The sequence below is a fragment of the Notothenia coriiceps genome, unplaced genomic scaffold (genome assembly GCF_000735185.1).
Source record: "Notothenia coriiceps isolate Sejong01 unplaced genomic scaffold, NC01 NC01_scaffold00004071, whole genome shotgun sequence".
NCBI lineage: Eukaryota > Metazoa > Chordata > Actinopteri > Perciformes > Nototheniidae > Notothenia > Notothenia coriiceps.
In genome coordinates, this window is record NW_011336772.1 from 149,545 (window position 1) to 160,547 (window position 11,003).

Genomic DNA, 11,003 nt, shown 5'->3' on the forward strand with positions numbered 1-11,003 from the left:
TGCAGGGAAAAGGAAGGGACAGTAACCACAAGAGATCTCTGCATATGAAATGTAGCAGGGAGAGTCAGAGAGGAGGCTGTCCCAGAGATAAGCTGCGGCTCCTGAGCGATTTTCACAGTTTTGAAAAGCTTGAGGTTTGAAGTTTGGACGCTTTGCTTCGGAGGGCAACACTCGTTTCACAGCGGCCTGAATCTAAAATGAGTTGTTTTTTTTTTTAATAAAAAAACATTAGAGAGTAAAATGGTTTCTGTAAAACTCACCTGTGTCGTCCTCCTTGGAGCTGACGGACCCAGTCGTGCTACTTGTTCCATCTCCCTCCTCCTCTTCCTCTTCCTCATCGCGAGCCTCTCCATTGGTATACACCGCATGGTCAGGACTTGATTGGCCGGCAGCAGCAGCAGCAGCAGGTGTGTCACGGCTCTTAGCTTGAACCTCGGAGGTCTCTGAAGTTTCCTCTTCTTCCTGTTGCTCACTTTTGTTATCTTCTTTCATTTCTCTTTGCAGCGCATCCACTTGGTCTTCTGTCTGTAACGGGCTGGTTGTGCCCTCATGCTGAGATGGAATCTGTTCAATGATTGGTTGGGGGCTAAATTGGTGGAGTAAAGACATTTTGGGTTTCTTGGAGACGACTGGGGGCTTCTGTTTGACAGGGGAGCTGTCAGAGCTCTGTGGGGGGCTTGGCAATACATTCTGCTCTTCTGCTTTTTCTCTTCTGTGTAAGACAAAGTAACTCTGATCCTCAGATTGTCCATTTAGGACAGCACTATCTGTCGTGTCTTCTGTGATACTGAAGTCAAAAGGGAAGTGTTCTAAGAGCTTTGAGACAGGGGATGGTGAGGAGTTACGAGAATCTTCTTCTTCTAGGGAGCCGTTTGACAGCATAGTGGGATGCTCCAGGGAGTGAGACTTCTGTAGGGGCTTGAGACCCTGAAGGAGGTCCAGCCCTGTTCCCGGAGCTTTGCTGTGGCCTGACGTGCCGTTCATCTCCTTCTCTGGCCGCCTGACAGAGCGGAGCTGAACGCTCTGCAGCGCAAACGGGGTGACCAGGGGATTAGGTGACTTCGTAGGGCTGGTGGAGAGAGCTGCTTTAGGAAAGGCTGGGGAGGAGAAAGGTGGAACAAAAGCAGGCAATGGAGGAGGTGGAGGGGGCCCCATAGAGGGGATAGGCGGGGGAGGTGGAGGGGGAGGACTGAAGCTCCCATTGAAGGATGAACTGGAGGGGAATAGTGTATCAGGGGATGGAGGAGGGGGGAAATCAGGGGAGGTGGAGGAAGCAGGGGGTGGGCTCTGTGTTTGACCCTGGGGAGTGGTTGGTAACGGGGGAGCTGGAGGAGGAGGGGGGCCTGCGATGGAGCTTGGCGGTAGAGGGGGAGGAAAGGATGGAGTTGGGCTCAGAGGGGTGGTGGGAGCTGAGGAGGAGAGGAGTGACAAGGGTGGAGGTGGTGGGGGAGGAGGTCCGAAGCTTTTGATTGAGTCGGAGGTGTTGGAGGAGAGGGAGGTGGAAGAGGAGGACATGGACACAGAGGAGAGGAGAGAGGACTTCCTCTCGGGCACCCTGGGCCTGGGCCGGGTCCCCGAGGGAGACATGGACCTGATGAACGAGGGGACGGGGGTCCCAGCTGTGGGGGTGTTGGACTGGCTGGAGTAGCCGCTGGACGGCGAGGTCAGTCTGTGCACCCGGTCCGGGGAGGAGGTGGACATCTTGGGCTTCGCTGCCACGCCTCCCTCCTGCCCTGGAGCTCCAGGCGCCTGGCTGCCGTTCAGGATCTCACCTCCATTGTTTAACTCTCCGGGGTGAGCCTCGGCCAACATGTTGTTTGTGCCATGAGCCTGAGGGGAGTGTGCCCTCTGGTCTCCTTGGTTACGCGGGTAGTCCATGTAGTAGCCCCAGGAATCAGCATAGTCTGAGCGCAAGCTGCTGGTGTCGCTTTGAGCAGGCGTCACATGGCAGAGCGAATACACGCTAGACACGCCGCCACAGTTGGCATTAGCTACAAGCGACGCTGCAGAGCTACATGCACTGGTGCTACTCTGACTGCGTGGCCGCAGCACCCAAGGGTCATCGTAGTCGCTGCATGGGCTGTGAGAGGGCGAGGAAGGCGAAGCCCCTATCCCCTTCCCTCCTCTCAGCCCCATCTGCAGGCTCTGCTGCAAGCTGGCAATTAGAGTCTCATTGAGCATGGCTCCGTTTGGCTCCTTAGCACCGCTGATGGCGCTTACGCCTCCGAGGGGCTTTTTCACAGAGGTCTTACGTCTGAGAGAGTCTGTGCGAGCTGGAGGCAGCGGAGGCTTCTTGGACTTGCGGAGTGAGATGCTCCGTGACAGCGAGCGATCACTGTACAAGCTTCCAGTGTCTTCCTGATTGGCCATCTCCCGGCACTCGTACATGCTGTGCCTGGTGGCCCGTGCAGGCGCCGCTCCGTGCCCACTGCCATGGCTGCGAGAGCGCAGGCCTGAGTCCATGTGCATGGAGGTGTAGTATCCGTCATTGTCTTGGGAATAGAGGGAGCTGGAGTCAGTAGTAGTCCTGGAGGAGTGGTCCAGGCTGCCGTACAGCTGGTTTATGGGAGTGGAGCAGCTGGAGGTCAAGGTGCGGTGTGGAAGCACCATGTTTTCTGGCGTGTCGTAGATCCACTGTTCCTCTGGCAGTCCGGAGGGCGGCGTGGGAGCCAAGGTGCTGCGGCTGTGTATACTACTGTCAGAGTGCCCCAACTCGCTGGCCGGTGCTGTGACCACCAGACCGCCATCCCTTAGTGGGTGAGTGGGGGTCGAGGTGGCCAAGGCTGGGCAGGTGGAACTGTGGGTAAAAGAGGTTGGGCTGGGGCTCATGGGGTTTGTGTTGGTGGAGGAAGCCAGACTGAGCGGACGAGCTGTGGGGTAAGATGAGGAAGGGGAGGGACCAGAGGTGTTGAGCATAATGACCTCAGAGGAGCTGGACAGGGTGGCGTTGGGGAGGAGGGAGGTGGAATAGGCAGCATGTGGGGAGACCACACATGCCGGGCCGCCCCCCCAATCACTGGCTTTCACCCCCCTCAGCTCCTGAGACTTGGGCCGGGGAAGGGTGCCTGTCCTTGGGGCATTTCTCATGTGCACCACCGTGTCGTCAACCTGCAGCCTCCCAATCTGCCTCTGAGGCGTAGTTTGCTCCTCTGACTTGATGGGGGTGCTGCTATAGATGGGGTCCGCACTGAGAGACACTCTGGCCCCCGGTCGAGGCAGACTGTGAAAACGGGAAAGATCTCTGTTGTACTGCGGCAGCATCATGATCCCCGAGCTGTCACTGCTCGAGATGGATATACTTCCTGTTGAGGAGGAAGCAGAAATGCCGGCCATTTGAGCCGCGATCCCCTGTCCTCTCTGAGCCCGGATCCTCCTCATGGACGGGGGCACAACCTTCACGTCTTCTGTCTGGCAGCCGGAGTCTCTGGTGACCGAATGTCGGAGCATCGAGTTGACGCTCCCAACTCTGCCCAAGGTGGAGTACTGTCCCGGGATGAACATGGAATGCGGTCGGAGATCTCCTTTTGCTGTTGTCAAAGGGGGGGGGAAATAAAACATGTTATTATTGATCAGAATACCTTGTTTTCTCTTCGAGCACCACTAAGCATATCTCCCCTCTTAAAACTTCAGCCACAATGCTTCTGCTCTTCTGCCTGGACAGCTAAACTGTGGTCACATGGAGGCTAATTAATTAGATTTTCTGTAACCGTCACATGCGTTAATAACTCCTGGTCTTCTTCGTTAAGGAGGAAAGGATATGAGGGGAGACAGAAAGACTCCTCACTAAGCTTCCTCTCCTAGTCTGGCTCAGTCCGACAGAAAAGCGAATTATACCGTGGGGTCCAGGACAGGCAGCTGTTTAGTTGCGAGGCAGCCAACTAATGCATACATGGACACGGACATACACAGTGTTGACATGGTCATGCACTGACACAGGACAGAGCATACAGCATTTGCAGATAGACATTGAGACACACAGAAATGCAGATATCACAAAGACACACACACCGAACATACCGGCTTGTAAACAAACAATTTGAAGAACGAGTTGTAAAACGGGAGATGATGTCTATTGTGTCTCCCATCTGTGGTGCCTCTCCTGTTGATGCTCGTATTCCAAAACATACAAACACTCTTGCGTCCTCTTTTTTCTCTCTCTCTCTCTCTCTCTCTCTGAACCACACATACACTCTCTTCCTCCTTTGCTAAAAGCTGGAGTGACAGCTTGGCTGCTGCTGCTGCTGCGATAGATTAAGCTGCAGGTCTACTTTTGCAGGCAGCTCTTGTACAAGGAGAGGGAGGGATGAAGCACTGGGACAATTACCCCGGCCCAGTAATCATGACATTCAGAGGCTGTCGTCAGCTGGTCACTAACCAGACTCTAAAGCTCCTTTAATATCAGCCTTGGTTATCGCAAAGAGAAATGACATTACCTTAAATATGTCTGCTGTCCTACAGATCAGAGATGTGTAAATAAACATCAGCCAGCACAGCAGTGTCAGCTTAGTAAGCTTAGCGCACGCTTAACACCCCTCTCAGCTGTGTGACTAAGGAAAGGAGTCTACTGGAGCTTCATATTTGTTATTTAACCCTCATCTGTTTGGAGCGCTTGAGGGTTATATGTTTTGTAAAATGATGAGGGTTGGGGGGGGGACGGTTTTCCTTGATCAGGGTCTCATAATCAGTACATGTTGGTAAGTATAAAAACACATGGGACACATGCTAGATTATCAATATATAGCCCTAGGATTAAGGCACAGAGACACAATTTAAAGACACAATTCACAGAAGCAGCACAGCCGATAGTTAAGCTGAACGATTATAGCACAATATGTATATAACAATGGTACTGCACTTAACCTTTATTATCTGACATGAGAAAAACATCTAAAATGAGATTAAATAAATGCAAATTTAAGGACAAAAAAGGGGGGAAATAATACAAGTGAAAAGAATGTCATAATGGGTCCCTGGTTGTGCGTACAGTTCAAAAGGGTGGAGGAGAGCAAATGAGGACACTCTGTATGAAGAACTGAAACAGCTGAACATCTGCAGGGCCCCGATCCAACACTTTGGACTTGCATGTGACATTTTCTCCCTCCCCTTCTCAGAAAATACTGGTGGGGTGAGTTCATTCTCCACTTAATGTTTAAAGTTAATGGATTAGGCAAAAATGCATAGTGAGTAAGGTTATAGTAAGTAGTGAAAGAAGGAGGGATGCTGGTCCAGAGTGTTGGTACAGGTCTGTGGACAGTACAGGGCAACATATATCCCCACAGTGATCCATACCTAGCTCATGGTTGAAGTTGTCAGGCAGCCCTGATATAGTCTTTCTGCGTTTGACCTTCTTGGGCCGGCGGGACACGGTGTCCGAGTTAATGAGGGAGCGCCGGACGGTGGCCTGCCGGTCAAACACGGCCCCTGGTAGCCGGGAGGGCGAGAACAACGCAGGCGGACACACAGGCAAAGAGCAGTCGGTTAGTTGAAAGGAACAAACTCAACAACATGCAGAATGCTTTTTGTGTTTTTCAGTTTTAACATGCAGCAGGTAGAGACCTTAATTGTCAGTTTAACCAAATGTAATAAAACAGTTCCCTTCAGTGGTATCTAGCTAGGCATATCGTTTTGTCTTTCTTTGCCCAAGTTTGAGTTTTGTAAGGACTAATATGTAGTTTCAACTATTGCCCAATCAATACAGGATTTTGAAAGGCTGGTAAATCAACGCGTGCGCCACAAATCAAATTCCATTCTAATAGGCTAACCAATTCTGGGCAAATACCACATTAAAAATTCTGCATTGTATTATAAAGCAAAAAAAGAAAAGAAAGTTAAATTGTTTGACTATTATTAGGGTGAGCTGACCCCTTAACTCTTCTTCCACCAGCCAAATATAATGGCCATTAATGGAAACACTGGCTTCAAAAATAAAAAGTACACATTTAATCTGAAGGTTTCTGATGATTCCCAACTGAGGTGTTAACATATATGTGAGAAATGTGAGATGTAAAATACATGCTCTTATCACAAAAATACACATGCACAGAACAGATATGAGTAGGAGCATGCACGCACACACATTCATCCTCCTCACTTTCAACCCATCCTCCCTGAAGGAAGAGTAACATTCTTCCTTCTGCTCTCCCTTCTGCTATTTGGCTAGCTGGTGACAGCCAGCAGGCGTTAGGGAAATAGAAATTGATATGAGGGGCAGAAAAATCCCTGATCTCTCTCCGTGTGTCAGTATGTGTGTGTGTGTTTCCTCTCTCTTTCTGAGTAATGTAAAGTGACAGGAGATGAGTGCTTTATGTGGAGTGGGACCACATTAAGCAGTCATTAGTGTCTGAAGGACGACAGGATTGCAGCTGTATTCCCTTTGACAACACTTTAAATGTAGAGGTTGATACTGAACTGCGTTTGAGGTGATGCTCATCTGTTTATATGTCATACGAAATGTCTTCGTGAAGCATCAGACATGCTACAGTGTATTCTTAATGACCAGAACTGGCAGAATGAGATGTTATTTCTTTGTGTGTGTGGTCGATAGCGCAGAAAATGGTGACATGCAAACAGGGGTATTGCATCGCCACGTTTCGCTGTGTTCATCTATCAAACGCCCTGTGATCTGACATCAAGTCAGTGAAAAGCCTTGACCCTTGGAGGAGCTGTCAAACCATTTCTGCACACAGACACTCGCTCACACGCGCATAAAGGAAGGTGAAGGTCAGTCTGCATGGAGCATGATGGAAGGAGAGAATATACACGGGGGTGCAGGAGGAGAGGCAGACAGACTGACACATACAGGTTTTTCCTGTGTGGATGCATGGATACAGTAATTGATCAGTCTATAATCCACTCATCCACAGAGGGTTAATTAAAGGAACAGTCTGACATTTTGCCTGTTTGGCTCATTCCATTTTGCTTCCTTCCTGAGATTTAGATGAGAAGACCAGTAGAATCTGAAGATTTCATATGTTAATATGGCAGTTTTGAAATTATTAAAAACTGTATTTCAATAAACATGATAGCTGGTTCATAGTATAGCGCCACCACCAGGTCATCATTTGTATTCATTTGTCCAATACTCTGACATAAAAACTACTGACATTTCCCATCTACCTCAACTGCTGTATATAAGTTGCAGCTGTATTCTAGGCTTTGACCTTGTAATCTAATTTAAAACAAATAAAAGACTGTAAAATAATGTTGATCTTTTCATCAAAGTCTCAGTGATTTAAAATGTTTTAAAAAGTCAGAAAGTTCCTTGATAACAAACAAAACACAATGTATGATGGGAGGAGTGGGGTTAATGTTACTGAACTAGACACCAGGGGATGATTGAGACCAGATCTAGTAGTTAAATCTTTCTACGTTGCTTTTTTGTATGAAACTAGAGGATCAGGAGATTTGTTTTCCACTACAAACACTGGTAGCTGGTCGCTACTCGCTACTGATTGAGAGATGGGAAAAGAATGGTTATGTGACAGAGGTTTGCGAAGAGGTCATACCTGTGACGTTGATAGCAACGATGTCTGTGGCTACGGCCTGAGCCGCCAGCCTCATCTTCTGCTCCGGGGTGGGGAGGGGTGCGCCCTTGTTCCATACAATCTTTCCGTCAACCTTGTACCCCTCCTCTCCCTCAACGCCTTCCTGGGGGGTTTGGGGCCTCATGGACAGCTGAGATTTGTCGTCCTCCGCTGATGATGCTGTGGACTAAAGACAGAAAAAGAATGGGTTAACAAGATGTATAACTTGAAGAGGAGCAAGGAGATAGAGAAAGGGATTGAAAAGAGAGATAGAAACAGGAAGAGAGGAAATGTACAGAAGAGTATGGAAAAAAGGAAATACGGTAATGAAAGTGACAGGAGATGCACAGGAAAAGAGATGAAAGACATTGGAAAACACATTTTGTGATATTAAATTAAAACCGAACACAATTAGAGTGGGAATACAATATTATAGAATGGAGTAGAGCGGTATGTGGCAGACTGTACAGACTATATTGACACGTATGGACTAGGGCTGCACGATATTCGAAAAAACTGACATTGCGATTTCCCCCCCCCCTGCGATATATATTGCGATAAGAAAACATACAGGAATTGAAGAAAAGACCGTTTTTTTCCCCGCAAACCAGGCTTTCTTGAACTTTAATGCAATTGGTATTTTTTTAACTATATTTAACCGGATGAAGGATTTTAGTCACGGACGTCTGGATCTTAAGTTATCAGAGCAACAAGCTGAGCTAGCTCGGTTAGCAGCGCCAAACTGCCCTGGAGAAACACATGAAACTACTTTATTCAGTGTTTTTACCTCTAATCACCGGGTCCGTTTGCTTTGGAGATTTGATTGTGATTGGTGGCTTGCTGTGCATGCAGAGCCTGCATGTCACACACTCAAGTACCACTGACATGAGAGCCGAGCAAGTTTTCCAGCAGCAAAATAATTGTAACATGACGTGTTTGGAGTTAATTTACCTACTTAATATCGCAAGTCCAAAAAGAAAAAATCGCACGTCCACGCGACGTGAGTATCGCGCATGCGCATACCGCGATTATCGCCACGACACGATATATCGTGCAGCCCTAGTATGAACACACTTCAACACTTTCCCGAACCTGTGTCGAGAGCTGGAGTTAAATAAAATCTCAGATTTGCCTTCTTAATAGTTTGTTTGGGTCCCTAACTTCCGTTTCGCTTCTCATGCACTGATTCGCTAAGCTGAACAGCCAATCAGAGTGATTTATTTGGCCGACGGCCTTTAGCCGACAGCCTCCCGATTCAACATGTTGAATCGGCGGCGGAAGGTGTCGGCACGGCCGAAAAGACACACCAATCTGAGTAGGGCGACACGACGCTCATCGACGGCCCGACATCTATCGACGGCCGAAATCGGCTTGGTGTGTAAGGGACTTTAGATGCTTGTGTTGTATGCTGTAAACATGTTTCACAAACAATCAAACCCACATGGAAACCCACACACATTAACACACTTTCACACACAGACACATCTTTCAGAGTTAACCCGACAGAGCGTTTTAAAGATGGCAAGATAAAAGCAGAGCAACCGTGCGGAAAAAGAGAGAGAATCACTCATGCATTAAACTGCGTCTCACACACTAACAGTCCTCCATCTGAAGCAGAATTTACTGCAGAGAAGCAAACAGACAACTACAGTTTACTGCGCCATTCACGCTTGAAATTGAGCAGTTAGTCAACAGTAAACTAGCTTTTTACAGTTTGCTGTCAGTGTCCATTTGAGGTTTTGAAATCATTGTTTTGAATCATGAGTAAAGACAGGTTAAGATTTCAAAAGCCAGTAGAGTAGACACAAAAAGCAAAGCAAACTTATTTAGACTTCACTACCTAACATTTTCCCGACTGTATCTGGAACAGGTTGAGCTTTCAGTGTGATTTTGTTTGTCAGAGTCTGAAAGTTACTGGTAAAAAAAAGACATCCAGAAATAAATCCCTATGTCCATTACAGTTCATCCTGACAGTCCCAAGCTTTAAAAAGAAAGGTCGGCTATTTGTGCTTTCATACAAACCATGCATGGATGGATGGATAAATAAATAACAAGAGGAGGCAGAAAAGGGGGAGGGTATAAAGAAAGGATCTCAGCAATAGTTTGGTAGCTTGTTATTTTGCTTTGTGGCTCAACCTGCGGTCCTGTTTCTCCCTCTGAAGCTGCTGTCAGGCAAAGTTATGCTCACTTTCCCCAGGACAACAGGAAGTGAATGGAAGAGGGACAAACAGCCGAAAGTAGAAAGACAGATAACGAGAGATGGAAGTGGACAGTTTAGAAAAACGACAGGATATTATGAAGGTCAGGGGGCAAGCATGAAGAGAGCGGCTAACAACGAGGGGCTCTGGGGAACAAAGGAGACCCTGATCATAACAGTGAAACCCCCTGTGATCCTCTCAGGACCACTCATATCGAATTGTGTGTGAGAAATACAAATGAGGAGAATGTCAGTACACACTAATGGTCCGCCAGTAAAAAGAGCAATAAATCCACTTTTGTCCGTTTGCCTTGTTATTTTCCTATTTCAATCACTCTTCTTATTTTCTACACATTATAAAGGAAAGACTGAAGCCAGCAACAGTTTATTCTGTCTATACAGTACATCCAGCTCTGCCTGAAAATGATGACAGGCCAGAGAATGAGAGGCAATTACGTTAAAGTTATAATTTAACTATACTTTTTCATAATGCATGCTGACAGCCCCAACAAAAAAGCCTTAGTGCTTGTTCTTTAAAGTGGACCTATCATGCTATATTTGAAACATATATTGTAGGGCCATACCTATACAAAACATGTCTGTGAAGTATTTTTTTCAAAATACCAAACAGATCACCCATTGTAGCCATGCCTCATACTGCTCAAACCCCTCTTTTGCAGCCCTGTTAGAGAAACGCAGATTTTGGGTCCTTAGCTTGAAAAAAAAGAAAGAAGAGGAGGCGGAGCTAATGCCTGATATAACGGAGATAAAGTTAAATTCTGCTGTGATAAAACGCCATTCTGTTCTAAACCACATCAAAGATTATTTCTGAAACAGTATGGAGCTCAAATGCTTTTTGTCTTGTGGGTTTATCATAAGGTGAGTTCTTTTTTAATTTCCTGCTTTTTAAACACATGTGCTCTACAGGTTAGCTCTGAGTGTTAGCGAGGCTTGCTAATGTAAACAAAGACGAGATTACGTCCAAAACACGTTAGGCATTGTTTCTGATAGCAACTTTCTGTGGGTCCGCTGCAGGTCAGTTCGGATGGACACGTCAGTTCGGATGGACACGTCAGTTCGGATGGACACGTCAGTTTGGATGGAAATCTGTATCCACTCGTTGTACACCCGTTTTTATAAAATTTGGGTACGGAAGAAAAGAGAGAGGGTTTTATTTTCTGACGCTGCGTGAGTTCCCCGACGCACCGGGGGGACACATGTACTGTATAAAAGTCATCACAAAGTGCATTTTGCATGATAGGTCCCCTTTAAGTAAAATCATT

At 47.2% G+C, this 11,003-nt stretch overlaps 1 protein-coding gene across 3 annotated transcripts in view; it reads right to left on the minus strand.

The window, feature by feature from the left end:
- Nucleotides 1-11,003, minus strand: part of nhsl1b (NHS-like 1b) — a 52,961-nt gene that overhangs the window by 5,020 nt on the left and 36,938 nt on the right. For 2 of the 3 annotated variants that reach the window (XM_010767139.1, XM_010767138.1), the window contains exons 4-6: nt 7,506-7,710; nt 5,290-5,421; nt 261-3,527 (exon numbers count right to left, since the gene is read on the minus strand). In XM_010767139.1, the coding sequence (XP_010765441.1) occupies nt 261-3,527; nt 5,290-5,421; nt 7,506-7,710 (3,604 nt within the window). The remainder of the gene's footprint in view (nt 1-260; nt 3,528-5,289; nt 5,422-7,505; nt 7,711-11,003) is intronic. The other variant, XM_010767140.1, reaches the window with a different exon arrangement.